Raw genomic sequence first — 16,840 nt, 5'->3', positions numbered from 1 at the left:
TGTTTTCTAATATGCTATTGTAGGAATCCATTGAAGTTGTGACATCATTCGAAGGCCATGATCGATCCACATGTGGTGATATTTATGGGTTCCAAGGGTAGTTAGTAGATGCCTACGGACGATATCTAAAGTAGTGGGTGCGGAAATTGCAATAATAGTAATGGTTCAATACACTCACTGGCGGCCCTAGTCTTGCAACTACTGTGTGAGCATTCCTACTCACTGAGGAAGTCGCCAGTCGTGGTACAAAGAGGACCACCCCACAGCTCAATATTCTTCAACCCTTATTCTAAGTTCAATTCTGCTCCTCCTTCTCCTTTTTTTCACAGGTACTTCCATATCTCCCATATTCAGATTCGTCCACGCCCTACACTGACTGTCACATAGCACTCCTCGCCCCAATTCCCATGAAGCCCTCCCTGTATGCATATACCCCTTCTCTTTTTGTTGCTCTTTACACAGCAGCCGTCTAGCTCATTTCTAGAACAGAACATCAAGAAAATTTACGAATCGCATCTCTCTCCTTGCCTGAAGATTGAAAGGTGTGCTTCAAATCTTCCCTGTCTTGTGGCACCCTCTGAGAACCCACAGCATCAGAAATGCGCCCACCGCTAGGCAGGCATTCCTCACTCGTTCCTTTAATTCTCCCTTCCTACATGGATTGGTCCTGTTTGCTGCAAGTGGCAAAACGCCAACCTCCTACCAGGCACAGCAGAAGAATATATATAGGCGAATAAAATGCATACGCGACACTCTCAGCTGCGCGGATGATCAAAATGGAATGACTGACTGCCCATAGACCAGCTCTCTCGCTTCCGTGAATGACTAAAAGTCTTTCGTCGGCATATCATAGACTATTTTTCTCCCCCTATGGACGATTGAAATGATTTCGAGAACTGCCGTGTCTTAGCTATGCCTTCCCCAAGCAATCGGACAAAGTTCAACTCCCCTGCTTCTCATGAGGGCGGCTAGGGCATTCCTCACAGAAAACGAACTAGGTTGACACTACGTGTCCGAAAATGGACTTCATCGATGATGCGTCACTGTGCAATTTCCCAGCTCTCGGACTGGGTATGAGTTTTTACTGCTTTTCTTCATGAGAACGGCTGAGATACTTATCGGGGAGGGCAAAACCGCAGAATTAACAATTGTATGACGGGATTTGATAGGTGAAGATCAAAATCCGCACATACTCTACTCCACGCATTTCTGGGAGGATATTAGTGCTGTGGAATAGCAACATATTGACGACCCATCGCAGGCAAGTTCATCATCACTCCATTCTGCTCGTCATAATTTTTCAAGTCCTTGGGCTTTCGTATCACCGCTCCTCCTTGCCGGGCCTCTTCTAGAACGTATATTGTAAACCTTTCGCGTATCCTTATCTTGCTCTTCACTTCTTCGCCTCCCTATCCATTGTCAAAAGAATATCATGGTGTCGGAAGTTTGGTGGCTCTTTTCTCTCCCCTTTTTGGGAAACAAAGGCTATTTGGGTCCTCGAGATCTCTTCTCCTTCTCCTCGAGGCACCTATCCGAGAGATTTCGTCATTGCTGTACGACATCAAGAAATCCCGATTCTCGCAAACGCATAGGGTAGAGATCCGGGAAATCAAGCCACATTCTTTCAAAAGCGTGGGCTTCCGTAGGAGCATATTCACTCTAGTAGTGAGTATCATCTTCAAAACGCTGGTCACCATCTAGTGCTAAGCGCTAACATCCGTTCTCCATTCCCTCGTTAAGTGCGAGTCTAACGAGAATATCTGGTTTTAAGGCTCCAGGCCCCGACATATGCGGCCGTGCTTCTCAGGTTCCGAAATTGCTTGTTTCACAAGTCAAGAATCCCCAGGAGCAGGAAAGGGCACATATACCCTCTTGAGCTCACATATACCTGTTCTCTCGGTGCAAGTCACCTGAAGCCAGCCCTGTGATCTACGTTACCCTGCATACAAAAACCCGGGCACCGATAACCCAGAAAGATTTGAAACGTTGAACGGAAAATCGTGCCTTGAGGGCCACCTATTATTTTCAGAAGAGTATACCCTAGCTTCATCTCTTTGGAAGATGTCAAATATCAGTACGATTCTTCAAATATGCGGGCTTGCTGCTCCCTTCTCGAACCCCCCCCCCTTTTTTTTCCCCCTTAACATATCAAGTCTCCACATCCCGAATGAAATTCTGTTCCCTACCGAACGATGTGGATAAAGTTCTGTGTCTAGAAACCACCCAATTCTCGCCTGTGTACAAGCTTTCGAAAACAAAAGTCGAATAGTATACAGGCACCCCGAGACAATAGTTTGCTTTTGAGGTTTTAGAAAAGCTAGAAAAGCTATATACTGGAAATCCAACCATTTTAGTCCTCCTAGACTCTAATTTCGGGAAGAAAAGGAGCCAGGAGATCGAGGGATCCGACGAGGATTTGATACCGGATAGAGCAGGAGAAGTCGCCGCATCAGCTTGTTAGCGTTCCCTTTTATTTTCTTAGGATAAAGTATCGTTCCTTTAAACCTTTCAGCTCTCTAGCATTGTATGATGAAGTCGTGGGTTGTGGAGAGTGGTCATAATTCGTGGTTAGGTTCGAAAGTGGAGGGTCCAAGAACATTAATCCATTCTCTCTTGACTTAATTATGTGGTAGATAATTTTCAAAGTTAATAAGTGTAAAAAAGGAAATAGAAGCAGAGCACTGCAGACCTAGGGGGTTCTATACCTCCAGTAGCCGGGCCCAAGTGTTCATCAGAGCCTAAGCAAGCGTTCTACACTGCGGACTACCGCAAGCAAATGCATGCCCACACTCCGGCCAGTAAACAACCTTTATCAAGGAAGAGAATAAATACTGGTTAGTCCCAAATCACAACTCGAACGTAACAAAAACTGGAAATACTACCCGCACAGGCAACACCCTTTCCCTTCCCCCTCCACAATCACAATCAACCATCCAGAACCACTCTATCTAACATGCTACGAACTCAAATACCCTCCTCATCAACTCCCCAGAAACCCCCTAACGCCCGTTTCTAACACCCCTTCCCCTTTCCGCCCATTTATCCCGTCTCTACTGCCTCTCGCACCTGGCACCGCCGAAACACCACCAACTCTCCAACCACCCTTTCAAGCCCAATTCGACCAATATCGCTATCTCCTCTCCACAAGGGAGAACCGCTGATCTGTTCAACTACCTCACGTTGCTAAAGACTCTCCTCTCCGTTGTTTTCACGTTTTACGCCTAGTATATGCTGTCATCCTGGGATAAGACGAGAATAGGATGGGCTGTAGAGATTCGGTGCAAAGCTGAGATTTGAGAGGGCCTGGGAGATGATGTCGAGGGTGGGAGAATAATGCGATGGGGGAGGTTGTGGGAGTTGAGGTTGAGGCGGAGAGATAGTGTGAGAAGGGGGAGGAAGGGGTGAGAAAAGCAGAATTTTGGGGGTGAGTTTGGGTTGTACATTGTTTAGATTTAGGAAAGAATGCTTCGTTCCACTTTGCCAACATGGAAGTGCTATAACCCCGAAGAAATCTTCACGCCATAGAAAGTTTAAATCTTATGGCTCAATGATAAGAAGAGAATGAGTAATCAACGCCTAGGTACTCCTCACAATATGATGCTCATGAAACCAACGCACACATACACGTAGCATCTGCTATCACCTCTTTAACTGCGCAAACCTCCTCGCAAGCTCATCAACATCAGGTATCTTTCCTCCTGGTCCCTCATCTTTCTTTGCCGCTGCTTTCGGGGCGGCTGCAGGGACTTTCGCCTTCGTGGCTGTATTGCCTGGTAATCTCAACTTCGGTGCCACATTATCCGTACTCGGGCTTGGAGGCGTAATGCGCAATGGGCTTTGGGGTCCAAACTTCCGTGGCGGGGTCGCCTTGCTTAACTCCTCGACTTCGTCTTCTTCTCTCTGGTCCTTCGGATCCTTTGCCCCAGGCTCTGCTTCCAATGCCGGCTCTAGTTGTTTCTGCGCTTCAGGCTCTTCAGCTAGTTCTCCGATGCCTCCTCCACCCTCATCGTCATCATCGTCATTGGTGTGTGATTCGCCATAGGGGACCCCATAGAAGCGCGCGATCTCCGTCAAGTAGGCGTCGACAAGCTCCGGCTTTGGCGTCTCAACTTTCAGCTTATTCAACACGCGTTCCGCAACGCCGTCCCCCTCCATCGCCTCCAGCGCCACATCCTTGCCAAACTTCTCGACCAGCAGCGCGCGAGTGGTATGCAGTTCCTTGACTTCTGTTCTCGGCGCAGCGTATATGATAGAGCGGACTGCTTCCTCGAGCGCTGGATCTAGCGGGATCGCGTTGTGGGGTTGGGCCCCACCGTAGGGAGAGGAAGGGGGGTCGAGGAGTTGAGAGCGCGCGAGCAGGAGTTCGCAGTACAGCTCTAGCATTTCGTGGAGCTCGGTGTTGATGTCGCTACGGATGATGTTTTCGACGCGGATTTTGGCGGACTGCAGTTTGCCTGCTTCGAGCAGCTGGGCCATCTCTCGCCGCTGCTGCTTTGCTTTCGCCGAGTCCTTTTGCTGCACCATGCGCAGCCGCGAGATGGAGAGCTTGAGCTGCACCTTGAGCCTGTTCTGAGAGCTGTGAGCTGCTGGCGTTGAGTTAGGGTGGTGAGACTTACAACCAGAGAAGTTGGAGGAGCCATAATTTGGGCTGAATGTTGGGGATAGGGAAGGCCCTGAAAGTGAAGCTTGAGGAGGGGGGGGTGCTGAAGTGGGAACCTGGGATTCAATGAAGGCGGGATAGTGGGGTAGGGAATATGTGGCGCAGCGATGTGGCGCACGTGTCCATGGCTCGTGTTCACCCTTTCATTATTTCTCTATACACTCCATATCATTGTTCACGCTAGTCAACCCCTGCTGTGAAGATAGCAACTATCCAACAGCCTCTCCATTTGCTCTGGCTTCTGCATCAGCTTTGATCTTCGCCTCGTACTCTTCCATATTGTTGATGCCCTTCGGCATGCCATTCCACTGCAGCCCTTGTTCGTCCATCAGCTTAGCCCTCGTCTCCATAGCCTTCTTCCAGGATGGCCTCGAAGTCATACGCTCATGCCAGGCTTTGACATTCGGGATTCCATCGAACTTCTTCTCTGGAGCACACATAAGCGTCGCATCGATTCTGTCGTTCCACGTCACGAATGAGAGATCCGCGAAGGTAATTTTGTCACCAACGAGCCACTGCTTCCCTTCCAGTTGGCCTTCAAGCACGCTCAATATGCGCTTGACTTCGGTATTGTAGCGTTCGATGGCCGATGGAATTTTCTCAGAGTGGAGCACATTGAACCTGCGATATGCGGTTATCTCATATTCCCCACTTTCGTATCAAGTGTATTCACCAGCCAGCCTGGCCGAAATAAGGGCCTTGCCCGCTCATCTGGAACATAAGCCATTGGTTCAGTTGGTTTTTCTTGATCACATCGCCATAAGTTAACTTCTTTTCGGTGTCGTACTGCTCAATCAAGTACTGGATGATGGCGCCGGATTCCCACAGCGTGAGGCCGGTGTTAGGGTCCTCGATCGCTTTCTATGTTAGCTTTAGCACATGCTACGTGTGTTACTAAATTCTTACCTGGAACTCGACCATTGGGATTCAGGTCGATGAATGGCTTCTTCTTGACGTCATCAAATTTGAACGACACGATCTCGTAGGGGATGTCTAGCTCTTCGAGAATGAGCACAACCTTCCACGGATTTGGTCCTGGAGCTGTCACAGTGTCAGTATCTCTTCGATACAAGGCTATTCATCACCTACGTGCCATCCATACTTTTATTGGCTTCGCCATGGTGCCTCTAGGTCTAAGCAGAGCAGTTGTGGAGATAATGCAAAGTATGAACTAGGCAGGGAAGAGAAGATGTGCAAGACTGGTCTTGACGGCAAGGACGGAAGCAGTAGAGGAATGTCTGGAGCCCTTAAAGACGCTTCAGGAGCTTAGACGCCCTGCCCTACGGTACAGCCACCCAGACCTTGTTTCGTTTAACCCTTGGTGGTAAGCCTTACTTGCACATGCATCTGTTGGCCTTGGGTGGGGTCTGCGCTGCGGCTGGATAATATCCCGAGCATCTTAAGAAAACAACGCAAATTATGGAACCATGCAGCGGACCCTGTTAAACACCGGACCCTTCGCAGCACTAGGATTTTGGAATCCCCCGATTGCCTTGCATCTTTATTACAGCCAAGCAATACTACCTTCAACCTTGTAAGTTCTTTCCTCAGCTGTAGCTCCAAGGACATCTTAGATCTCGATGTTGAGACAATTTTATCTCCCAATGAAATTGGCTTTCTAGATACACAGACTCAAATGCGTTGGAAACGATCTTGGAGGGCGAATGCACGAATTCCATCAGGCTCTGTCCCTTCCGAATCTCATGCTATTAAAACATGTTTGAAAATATACAGTAGAATTCTTCAAACTGGTACTTCACTATCAAATGTTCCTTCCATCAAACAGCTTAATATTCGATGCCAGAATTAGTCTCTCTGCGTCGGATCTTCAACTCCACCCCTGGATCGATATATAGAAACTCATGTACAACCGATTTCGGCGGCCTTTTATCGCTTCCTACAAAGGCAAAATCGTACTCGTCCAGAAGCTTGACAAGAACAACTTTTGCGAGAAGACTCGCAAGAAACCTTCCTGGGCATGCCCACCTTCCAGCACCCCATCTAAAGTCTTCACCATAAAAGCTTCTGAAGGGCTGGGCAATATGGCTCTTCAAGTTCTCGTTGTATGCTCGCAAAGCGTCATACTTCTCTGGATCTGGGAATACTGATGGATCCATAGATCTGCGGAAACTGTTCACACAAATGAATTGACCCTTCTTCAGGGTTACCCCGTTGTACAGAGTATAATCTTTACACATAACCCGGCTGTATGTAGTATTACTGCCTGGTGCGAGTCTGGCGGTTTCTTTCATTGCGGAGTCGAGCTTGTGCAAGCTGTTGAAAGTAGCGAAATCCCAATTTCCGTTGGATTCTTGGTGCTTATCGCGGATTTCTCTCCGGATTTCCTCCAAGAAATGCGGGTGGCCAACAAGGTCAAACACCACACCAACAATGAAGTTGGCGGAGCTGTATGTGCCACCTGCAGCGAGTGCAGCGAGAAGGTTGGTGAGCATGTAGGGATCCCTTTCTCTTTCATTCTTCGCCTCATGCATCATCCAGGAGAGCAAGTCTTGTTTTGGAGGTTCTTGCTTTTCTGACTTCCGCCGGATCGCTTCTGGAATGACGAAACTTTCGAGCTCCTTTGAACTCTGCCGCAACCTCCATCTAGCGGGAAGCAGCCATACAACGAAAGGTTGTAGGATAGAAGGAACCATCCGCATTAGAAACATAACAGTGAAGACTGCTCGTAATAAGCATTATCTCAAAACATCATCGTCTTTGGCCACTTACCGTTCGTTGTATGCCTGAAGGACAGACGAATGAACTCTGGATCATCGCATACAGGGGCTCCAACAGATGCCAAAGTTATGACTCGACTGACGCAGTAAACGACTTCCTCGACCGGCTTCACCACCTTCCAGTTCCGAGTGTCTTGCGAGAACACCTTGTTCATCGTCTCTGCGATCCGAATTCGAGCCGGCTTAACAATTTCTGGAAGAGCAGGCGTTATCCGATTCAGCAAAGTGCGTACATGAAGATTGGTTTTTAGAACAACATCCATTCCGTTCAAATGGCCTGTCATCGAGTACGCATGGCATATCCTAGAGTTGCAGACGTTTTGAGGTAGTCTGTTCAGCTCCGTAATACATTCGGCTGGAACGACAACCACATCAGTATCTCCTCGAGCGATGCGGTAGACTTGACCATCATACTACTATTCGTCAGTTTTGTGTTCGCACCAATATTGGAATACCCTACCTTCTCGTACGCATCGTCAAGTAACTTTTGCGATTTCACCGTCCAGCGTAACCGCGAAAATAGTGAAGGCTCGAGCGCAAACTTTCGATTGACAATGGGAAAGTCATCGTCGTATTTGGAGGAACGATAAAGGGTGTAGATCAACACACCAAGTACCAGGAACAGAAGGAAAAGCTTCTTGGGTTCCACAAGATGCACAACAGCGTACTCTGGTCTCACCCAACACTCCGAACCCGAAGTGTTGGTAGTGTTGGTGCCCAGCACGTCGAACCTGAGAGAGGACATTGTTCCTTGCAATGCAATTGACATCTCCATATTGAATGAGTGGTTTCTGGAACGAGGAACTTGATCTGGGCTCTATAGAGGCATCGATGGGACTTGAAGTGAGCTTCGGGCCATTCTAGCCACTTGAGTCCTCCATTCATGGTAACAGGACGAAACTATCTCACCCTTCTGTCTCACTTTCGTCCAGCGGAAGCATAGCCACCCGGCTCCTAGGATGCTGCCCCATAGCAGATTCGAGAGCTTGCGTATCTCCTTCGCTTGTGCGCAAGATGGAGACTCGAAATAGCACGGATGCCATACTGGCTCTTAGAGAGATCAACTTACAGGGCTGACAAGGCAGATTCAAGCTGGGATCCTCCGGCCCATATCAAAGGTAGCTCCTCGGACTCCGAAGGTAAAGGGAGGGGCCTTTGTGATCAGCCGTGCAGGAAGGCGTGGAGGAACTGCAGTTTTTGTGGATCCTTTTGGGAGGTCACGTGTCTGGCAAGTTTAGTATCCATTAGCGAGTTCGCGTACCCATGGATCGACGTCCAGCTTCGCTAGTAACACTTTTGTACACTCATGATACATAGTCTTTCACTTACAGCGACTCAAGCTGAATTCAAAGCATCAAGTAACCGATGTAGACGAATGCTCCTTGAACGGCCTCTGTCGTCTCGAGTTCCCGCCGCTACGCAGGAATATTGCATTATCTCTCGCACGACAAGCAGAGTGGCAGCTGTACGTCGCATCAGAAGCAGCAGGCGATCAAAGCAACGACGAAATTACAAGAGGCTCGGCTCAGCCTGACAAGCTGGACATGCTCATGTCGGGTAATCAATGCACCCCCACCACCGCATCGCGATAATGTCAGGGCTGAGGGGTATACGAAGACTCCACTCCCGGTCTTTCAGATCTCACCGTGATTCTTATGCATTTACCTATGTCGCAGGCCACTCCTTGCTGATTTTGCCCTTGTTGCACGGAAACCAATCGGGGAGAATTGACATGCTGTAGGGGTGGACGAGTGCAGGGGACAACGAAAATCATTTTGGGGGGCGTTGTGAAATGCTCTGATTTGGTAAGGCATTAGCACAGCCCGTGAAGCATTTCGAGACGATACTTTGCTTTGAAGATAACTGTTCTTCTGAAGACAAAGACGAAGACTTTTCTCACGAAAAGTTGCTTCTCGCACAGCAAGATGGATACCAACGTTACGGTCGGAATGAAATCGATCCCGATTAGCATCGTTAAATCTGAGATCGGGTATTCGAATTTTCTCTATTGGATATATCCCACGATACTTTTCCTTTACTATGCATACGACTTGTTCTTAACGAAGAGAATTGCGCGCAAACATTCCGCGCATCCTCTCGTTGGCAGTCCCTCTTCTCTTGCGCCACGATTTCTTCTGAATTTAATATTTGCAAGTGGTGCAGTAAGAGTCATTGAAAGCGGGTATCGCAAGGTAATTCCTATCCTGCCTCGCATACTCAAAAACTCACTCAGGAAAGTTCAAAACACGTACCTTTCAACTCATTCGTGGAGACGGCAATGTCGTTGTACTACCACTCGAAATCGTCGAAGAGCTATCCACCATCCCACCAAATATTGCGAGTCCCCATGGCGCCCTCGAGCATGATCTTTTGGGTCCATACACTGGCTTGAACCTTATTCTTGAGAGCAGACTACATCACTCTATCGTCCAGCGTAAACTCACACCACGACTTCCAGCACTCACGCCGTATCTAGAGAGTGAGCTTACATCTGCAATCGACGAATATTTTCCGACTTGTGAAGAGTGGACAGAAATACAGCCTTTCAGGCTGCTGGGTCAAGTCGCCGCGAGACTTACGGCCAGAGCGCTGGTCGGTCCTGGACTTTGTAGGAATCCAGTTTGGCTGGATATTTCAGTGAACTACACCGAGAGTTGTATGTCTTCCTTAATACATCTTAAAATTTCATCTAACACCAGTATAGTATTCAAAACCATTGTCATCCTGCGTTTATTCCCATCATGGACTCACGCCTTCCTCAGCAAACTCCTCCCTTCATACTGGGCCGGCCGGAATTACGTCTCATCCGCCAAAGCCCTTCTCGGCCCCAAAATCTCCTCCCTCCTCCGCAAAAGCGATGAAGGCACATGGAGTCCCAGCGAATCTCCTGACGAATATAACGTCCTCGCATGGCTCGCCGACCTAGCTAAAGGCACGGACCGCGATGCCAATGCCCTCGCGCACGTCGAAGTCCTTCTTGCACTAGCATCGGTGCACACGACGCTTCTTCGCATGGTCAACGTACTGTACGACCTAGCCCAACACCCTGAATACTTCCGCGAACTCCAGGATGAGATTGAAGATGTGAGGGCGAGGAGGAGGGACTGGGATCATTCATCCTACTCCCAACTCCAGAAACTCGACAGTGTGCTCCGAGAATCACAACGGATATCTCCACCAACGATCCTCGGCATGAAACGCCTTTTCAAACAAGACTTCACCTTTGCAAACGGGCTCCACATCCCCAAAGGCACATATGTCTGCATGCCCACATACACCATTGAAAACGACCCAGCACACACTCCTAATCCTACTACCTTCGACGGATTCCGAAGCTATCGAGTCCGCCAGGCACTGCAGGATAGCCAGCATCAGAAGGAAGCAAACGAGTACCAATTCTCCTCGTTCGGGAAAACGGTGCTGAATTTCGGATATGGGAAAGCAGCATGTCCAGGACGGTATTTCGCTAGCTTGATTATTAAAATGGTGTTTGTGAAGCTGCTTACGGAGTATGAGTTTAAGTTTTTGGAGGGGACAGAGAGACCGAAGAATTTGATTGTGCATGAGTTTTTGTTTCCGTGGCCTTGGGATCGGATTTTGGTGAGGAGGAAAGAGGAGAAGGGGGTGTGTCCGTTTTGAGTCACGTTTTGGGCTGGGCTAGAGTAGGGGATTGGATTAGGTGGAGGAGAATGGAGTTTGGAACTTTTTGGATTTTTATTATTTTGAGGACTTTTTCCCCACTACTGTAATGAAGCCATCGATGGTTGAAACGCCTTTGCTATACTCATCTTGTAATTGCACGAGATAATTTGAGCGAAAGTGGTCGATTGCAGCACTGATTCCAGGGCGCACATCCATGAGCGATATAAGGTGGAGTTCGTTCATCTGAGGTAGCATGCTTGGTCGGACGCGGATCCGATCTTCTGCAACAACTTTGAGACCACATTCTGTCATTGCGGAGGCGATGTTGTTCACCCAACTATGGACCATCAATCCCATTATTCTTGGAAAGGAGCTAAGGGAAACGGAGGGAATGGAGAACTCACAGAGGGTCATACCCTGGGAACGGCTCTTTTTGAAGGCTGATGAAGGCTTGCGAAGCTTCTGTGGAGAGACCTTCGGAAGCGGCAGTCGGTTGGATGTTTGTTTTGTCGTGTTCTGTCCATTGGATGAATCCACCGGGTTCTGACAATCTCAGCCTTCGCTATTTAGTTCCAACTAACTGCGCAGAAAAGAACTTACTCAACAGCGCCATCGCATTCCTCAGGATCGTATTTACTTTCTCCATCGAAAGCGTTAGGAATAGTCGCAAATGCACAACATCAAAATTTCCAAGGAATTCCTCTGGGAAGGGGTTGTAGATGTCGTGCAAATGAAGCTTAACATTGCCTGGCACCCACACTGAGGGTGGGAAGAAAGCATTGGAGATATCGAAGGCATCAATTTCTACAGAAATTGTGGGGTCTTCTGCCAATGAGATAGGCCATGTGGCTGTCTGGGTTCCAAGGTCGGCGATGCGGAAAGGCGTGTCAGAGGCTGAGGGTTGGATGGTAGGGTGGAGCGTGTACCCTGTGAGTTGTTTGAGGAAGTAATGAAAGTAGTTCAGTTTGGTCGCGGAGATGAAATTTTGCCCTTTGCTATACTCTGCAGCCATTGCTTAAGGACTCGAGTTTGCAGTTATGAAAGGTCAAGAAAAGTAAGTTGAGATTTAAACTCTGAGCTGGGATCAAAGGGAGTGAATGGTACAAGTACAAGCCGGTTAAGGTACTTATGTCTTACTTTGCAGGGATGTTCTCTTGACAGCCAGAGGCTGCCTCGGCGACACCGGGGTACGGCCAGGAGTTCTGTTGAATGGATACGGAAAACCTTATGGCTTGCTGAAGCATCACTTGAGGGCGATGAGATTGTTTCAAAAAAAAAAAAAAGGGTCTCATTAGAAGAGTGTGCATTTTACGAGTATGCTAAGTCACGAGCTAGATGAAATCATGTTAGACTAACTCATGATTCATGAACCCGTTCAACCACCAACCACACTCATTTCTCATTTCTCATTTCTCAGACCGAATCTCCACTCTACAATACATCTACAAGTTCAATTCACTCTTTTTGACTCCGTTCTGACTTGATATCCCTTCGTAACGCGAATCTCCTGCAAATCACGTCCCCCGTGCTCCTCATTAGTATGCTGCGAGATACCCTCGGAACTAATAAGCGCTATGCCTTCGAAACATGGGTTAGATTGATCTCCGGAGTGTTGGTAAGCTCAGCTTGCGACTCACTTCCGTCTACATCAGAGACCTTTGGCTGTCCCGGGGTCCAGTTTCGTGAGTTGTCGGAACCATGTGGAGAGGAGCGGCTACGGAGAGAGAATACGGAACGCACGCTGCGAAGTATGGACTCCATGCCTCGACCGTGGGCGAAGAGAGGCCCATAGCAAGGGAGACAGGCCGCAATGATGGAACAGTTGGGTTCGAGGATCATGAAGCAGAATTGTTTGGCTTGGTTGTCTGGTGTGGTTAGTCTTGCATCTCAAAGCAACGGACGACTTACAGACGGCTTCGAAGCCCTTCGATTGCGCGACTAACTCTAAGGACTCCCTAAGTAAGACCAAGCGAGTGATTGCCGCTACAGCGCAGCTTCATGTCATTCAGTAAATAATTCATCAAGGACTTCTAGAAATCAACTTACAAAGCACCAAGCCAGAAGATGAACATTACCGCGATCTTTCGTTTTGCATCCATATGGAGCCCAAAAATGACTGGAAGAGGATATGCGAGGACCACGAAGTCAAGAGCAATGCTAGTCCCGCTTTGGGCGTATCCGAGCTGAACGGCGTCGTAGCGGAAAGTTCCTACCCCGGTCCATGCTGTTGACACTGGGTTGCCGCAAAGTAGAATCATCTCCTTCTTGTAAGCTCATGAAACTCTAGGTGGAAGGCTCTACTAACGAAAAAGAAGATAATGCCCCAACAACCCACGACAACGATCCCAACCCAAGCTACAATTCCAAACGTTGTGGAGCCTTTGGAGAAGATTCTCTTGTAGAACAAGAGGACTGAGATCTTCACGGAGGCTAACGCGGGCTGGAGAATTGTACTAGAGATCAAGATGCACTGGCTTGGTCAGTCACTCAAATTCGGTTGCCCAGGTTTCTTTTCTTGTACCATCAATGATTTCTGGGTCCCTTTCATTGGATCGATTTTGTAGTAGTCGATTCCCATTATAGACCCGAACGTCCAGACGTTAATACTGAGGGGTATTGTAAGAAACTTCTGGTCGTTAGCCACAACATCATTTTTGCAGTAACAGGAATGCTTGCCCATGATATGACAATCCACCAATCATCAGATTGTAGTTGGAGACGAGCGACTCTTCGAGCCTTGTACCGGAACAAGATCGTGATGAGAGAGAGCAACGGGAAAACGGCAGAAACCACGACAACACTCGTGGTCACAAGAGAAGGTACACGCTGAACAACGACTGCGTCCGCCATGATGGTGTGCGATAACCCGGTGTCGTGCTGAAGATGACGAGAGGAGGCTTGCCTCAAGTATCCGAATCGGGTTTGATCTCAGACATGTCGAACAACGTTCGCCATTTCAAATAAGAACAGACCTTTGATACCCGAACCGCCCAGCATCCAAGCAGGCCAGGGGATCTCCGGCGTTGCAGTGGACTCCGATTGCTTTTTTTCCCTAAAAGGCTGCCCACACACTAGGATGAATGTCCTTCGAGCTGACTACGCCGGAAAATGCAGTTGAGCTGCACTGGACGGCATAAGCGGTAGCGATCCCATGTTTGTGGAAACGTCTACACCCTGTAAGACCATGCAGTAGCCATGCATGCTAGCTAAGGATGGTCCGCGATGGCGGAACCAGCCACACAGTTTTGCGCACTACCCTTCAAATGCCGGTTGATACGACAAGAGTCAGCGGCAATGGGAATCCTAGGGATCACAAATCTATCTTAGATTGTGAGTGTGATCTGCCTCGCCGCAAGGAGCGAGGTAGACGCATTTCACACTACGCCCCTTAACAAATGCGATTCCAATAGGAGACAATCAATCGTGTGCGCACGCGAATTCAAAAACTTGCACTCGGTCGATCTTTTCAATCCTCACACTCACAAAGTCGAAATGAGCGTTCAAAATTCGTTCATGTCGGAGAAGGGTTCTAGCAGCGACTTGCAACCTTTGCCGCAACACGAGAAGAATGCGCAAGAGAATGCGACTCAAGATGTCAAGAAGGGAGAAACTATTAACCCCGAGAACGAAATAATGGGAACCAAGCTTTTGCTTCTTCACACTGGTCTCTGTCTTTGCACTTTCCTAGTTGGATTGGTAGGATATGTCCCTTTCAGCTGTTGAAAGCAGAAGCAGCTTACAACATTTAGGACTTCAACTTAATTGCTACTGCCGTTCCGACTATTACGAGTGAATTTAACTCAATTGGAGATGTTGGATGGTATGGATCTGCATTTTACATCGCACTGTAAGGCTTACTCTCAGACATGTTCATATACAAGAAGGATCAGTATTAATGCTTTACTCCAGCTGTGCGAGCCAGCCTCTTGCGGGTAAAGCCTTCACACTATTTCCACAGACCTTTATATATCTGCTTTACGTCGCCCTATTCGAGGTCGGAAGTCTAGTCTGCGCCCTCGCGCCATCCTCCGGTGCGCTCATTGTGGGGAGAGCAATCGCTGGCCTTGGAGCTTCTGGAATTTTTGCAGGAGGCCTCGTTATCCTAACCACGGTTATACCGCTACACAAACGAGCAATCTGGACTGGAACGATGAACTCAACTTTCATCATTGCGAGTATCGTGGGACCTGTCCTTGGTGGTGCACTCACCCAGCATGTCACTTGGAGGTGGTGCTTTTATATCAACCTTCCAATTGGCGGCTTCTCTGCACTTGTGGTTTTCCTCTTCTGCAGGATTAAACATACCATCTCGGAGAGCAGCTCAATATTTCAGAAACTTAGAAAAATGGATGGCATTGGATTCACATTATTCGCTGGAGCTGTGACGATGCTTCTTCTCGCCCTTCAACTTGGGGGTCCAGGATCCACCTATCCTTGGAAATCATCTCAGATTATTGGCCTCTTCGTTGGCTCCGGGGTTGTCATTTCTCTCTTTGTTGCCTGGGTTTTGTACATGGAAGACGACGCACTGATTCCACCGCGACTTTTTGCAAACCGGAACGCAGCGCTCATTTTCTCGTCTTCGCTCTTCTCTAATGGGCCCTTTCAGACCGTTATCTACTGGCTTCCCATTTGGTTCCAAGCTGTTCAAAGCGTATCTCCTACGACCAGCGGTGTTCGATATCTCCCAACTGTTCTTTCAGATGTCTTGACTTCAGTAATTGGAGCTGGGATGGCGCAACAGCTGGGGATTTGGAATCCATTTTTGATCTTTGGTGAATCTATGGTGTGTCTCGGAGGAGGACTACTCACTACGTTGCATCCTGGCATCTCTTCGGGATATTGGATTGGATATCAGATCTTTGGTGGTATTGGATATTCCCTCATTATCAATATGGTCAGTGAAACTTGTCCGAACTTTAAGCTTCATCTAACGCGGTCTCATAGGCACATCTAGGCACGCAAGCTTCTCTTCCCCAGGACCTAGTTCCCATCGGAGCCACAACGTTACTATTCGGGATATCAGCAAGCTGCGCCGTCTTCCTTGCGGTGGGTCAAGCCGTTTTTCAAGAACGCCTTATGAATGACCTCTCGCAAGTCGTCTCTGAAAAGGTTGTCAAAGACGTTATCTCAGTTGGCGCGACTCAAGTTCGAGAGGTAGTCAGCGCCCAAGATCTTCCGGTTGTTCTGAACGCGTATAGCAAAGCTGTTACGCAAGTCTTCGTACGCACCTAACTCTAAGACCCCTATAAGACACATAGCTAACGAGTATTTAGTACATTCCTGCCGCTGCGCCTGTGATTTCTTTCATTCTAGTACTAGGTTGTAAGTGGATTTGGATTAAGAAACCGGAAGCCGAGAAAGTAGAGGAAAATACTGGTGGCAAAGAAGAGGTTTGATGGCAAAGAAGGGTTGCGATGACATTGAATACGCTACTTCTCTTCCTCCATCGCTTTGACTTGTGTAAGAAATGGAATACAAACGCTATCAGCTCTTTTTGGACGGAGTTAAAGTCGGAATATCTCTTGCAATTGCGATGCCTCCCCTTCGTGTAGCATACATTCAGGATACGTTGCCCACAGCACACTGTCTCAAAACCTAATTCTTATCCACACCATCACAGTGTCAATGATTCAACCCCCTGTTCAACACGTGAGGCGGTCGGATAGGAGCATCGGAAGGCGCTCGTATAGGTGCGTCGGAAGTGGCCTCGGGGATAGTGTGTTGAAACGAACACTCTTCGCAATCTCATGATCGCCAAAGCGAGGTGGTTTCGGTCATGGGACATCGAAACTAATTT

General features: G+C 48.3%; 8 protein-coding genes across 8 annotated transcripts; 3 read left to right on the top strand and 5 right to left on the bottom strand.

Moving 5' to 3' along the window:
* Positions 1-821: 821 nt before the first annotated feature.
* On the top strand, positions 822-3,161 carry BDR25DRAFT_348449 (uncharacterized protein; the record flags this gene model as incomplete). The annotated part of the gene is made up of 13 exons (XM_033694414.1): positions 822-838; positions 911-938; positions 973-1,071; positions 1,170-1,228; positions 1,262-1,318; positions 1,353-1,689; positions 1,779-1,924; positions 1,977-2,074; positions 2,154-2,260; positions 2,294-2,440; positions 2,521-2,587; positions 2,694-2,834; positions 2,938-3,161. 13 exons carry the CDS (start codon positions 822-824, stop codon positions 3,159-3,161), a joined length of 1,527 nt encoding a protein of 508 aa, XP_033555028.1.
* A 279-nt stretch (positions 3,162-3,440) lies between these two features.
* Positions 3,441-4,699, bottom strand: BDR25DRAFT_338826 (DUF292-domain-containing protein). Its single transcript, XM_033693313.1, has 2 exons — positions 4,617-4,699; positions 3,441-4,569 (listed from the first exon to the last, which is right to left on the bottom strand). The coding sequence occupies exons 1-2, from the start codon at positions 4,638-4,640 to the stop codon at positions 3,640-3,642; spliced, it is 954 nt and encodes a 317-aa protein (XP_033555027.1). The 5' UTR covers positions 4,641-4,699; the 3' UTR covers positions 3,441-3,639.
* An 89-nt stretch (positions 4,700-4,788) lies between these two features.
* Positions 4,789-5,972, bottom strand: BDR25DRAFT_275986 (glutathione S-transferase II). The gene is made up of 4 exons (XM_033687526.1): positions 5,750-5,972; positions 5,567-5,701; positions 5,334-5,517; positions 4,789-5,281 (listed from the first exon to the last, which is right to left on the bottom strand). The coding sequence occupies exons 1-4, from the start codon at positions 5,778-5,780 to the stop codon at positions 4,870-4,872; spliced, it is 762 nt and encodes a 253-aa protein (XP_033555026.1). The 5' UTR covers positions 5,781-5,972; the 3' UTR covers positions 4,789-4,869.
* Positions 5,973-6,447: 475 nt separating this feature from the next.
* On the bottom strand, positions 6,448-8,143 carry BDR25DRAFT_205877 (cytochrome P450; the record flags this gene model as incomplete). Its single annotated transcript, XM_033684472.1, has 3 exons — positions 6,448-7,340; positions 7,418-7,811; positions 7,859-8,143. The coding sequence occupies 3 exons, from the start codon at positions 8,141-8,143 to the stop codon at positions 6,448-6,450; spliced, it is 1,572 nt and encodes a 523-aa protein (XP_033555025.1).
* Positions 8,144-9,347: 1,204 nt separating this feature from the next.
* On the top strand, positions 9,348-11,037 carry BDR25DRAFT_330720 (putative cytochrome P450; the record flags this gene model as incomplete). Its single annotated transcript, XM_033692557.1, has 3 exons — positions 9,348-9,590; positions 9,637-10,054; positions 10,103-11,037. The coding sequence occupies 3 exons, from the start codon at positions 9,348-9,350 to the stop codon at positions 11,035-11,037; spliced, it is 1,596 nt and encodes a 531-aa protein (XP_033555024.1).
* A 78-nt stretch (positions 11,038-11,115) lies between these two features.
* BDR25DRAFT_275981 (uncharacterized protein) lies at positions 11,116-12,105 on the bottom strand (the record flags this gene model as incomplete). The annotated part of the gene is made up of 3 exons (XM_033687525.1): positions 11,641-12,105; positions 11,445-11,583; positions 11,116-11,377 (listed from the first exon to the last, which is right to left on the bottom strand). Exons 1-3 carry the CDS (start codon positions 12,050-12,052, stop codon positions 11,116-11,118), a joined length of 813 nt encoding a protein of 270 aa, XP_033555023.1. The 5' UTR covers positions 12,053-12,105.
* Positions 12,106-12,490: 385 nt separating this feature from the next.
* Positions 12,491-14,069, bottom strand: BDR25DRAFT_338822 (uncharacterized protein; the record flags this gene model as incomplete). Its single annotated transcript, XM_033693312.1, has 7 exons — positions 13,717-14,069; positions 13,562-13,666; positions 13,346-13,510; positions 13,087-13,298; positions 12,949-13,034; positions 12,678-12,905; positions 12,491-12,618 (listed from the first exon to the last, which is right to left on the bottom strand). Exons 1-7 carry the CDS (start codon positions 13,888-13,890, stop codon positions 12,491-12,493), a joined length of 1,098 nt encoding a protein of 365 aa, XP_033555022.1. The 5' UTR covers positions 13,891-14,069.
* Positions 14,070-14,553: 484 nt separating this feature from the next.
* BDR25DRAFT_330718 (MFS general substrate transporter) lies at positions 14,554-16,439 on the top strand (the record flags this gene model as incomplete). The annotated part of the gene is made up of 5 exons (XM_033692556.1): positions 14,554-14,736; positions 14,790-14,887; positions 14,950-15,937; positions 15,988-16,263; positions 16,317-16,439. 5 exons carry the CDS (start codon positions 14,554-14,556, stop codon positions 16,437-16,439), a joined length of 1,668 nt encoding a protein of 555 aa, XP_033555021.1.
* Positions 16,440-16,840: the final 401 nt, after the last annotated feature.

Source organism: Lindgomyces ingoldianus, assembly GCF_010093535.1.
Source record: "Lindgomyces ingoldianus strain ATCC 200398 unplaced genomic scaffold BDR25scaffold_1, whole genome shotgun sequence".
NCBI classification, from domain to species: Eukaryota; Fungi; Ascomycota; class Dothideomycetes; order Pleosporales; family Lindgomycetaceae; genus Lindgomyces; species Lindgomyces ingoldianus.
This window is presented reverse-complemented; position numbering and strand designations above follow the sequence as displayed.

What these genes read in the sequence shown, in the direction of transcription:
- BDR25DRAFT_338826 (XM_033693313.1), bottom strand. Translation starts at nt 4,640, where the DNA reads ATGGCTCCTCCAACTTCTCTGGTT. An exon ending in CTCCTCCAACTTCTCTGGTT is followed by an intron (nt 4,570 to 4,616) that starts GTAAGTCTCACC and finishes CACAGCTCTCAG; the next exon opens with AACAGGCTCAAGGTGCAGCT.
- BDR25DRAFT_275986 (XM_033687526.1), bottom strand. Translation starts at nt 5,780, where the DNA reads ATGGCGAAGCCAATAAAAGTATGGATGGCAC. An exon ending in AATAAAAGTATGGATGGCAC is followed by an intron (nt 5,702 to 5,749) that starts GTAGGTGATGAA and finishes ACACTGTGACAG; the next exon opens with CTCCAGGACCAAATCCGTGG. An exon ending in TCCCAATGGTCGAGTTCCAG is followed by an intron (nt 5,518 to 5,566) that starts GTAAGAATTTAG and finishes TAACATAGAAAG; the next exon opens with CGATCGAGGACCCTAACACC.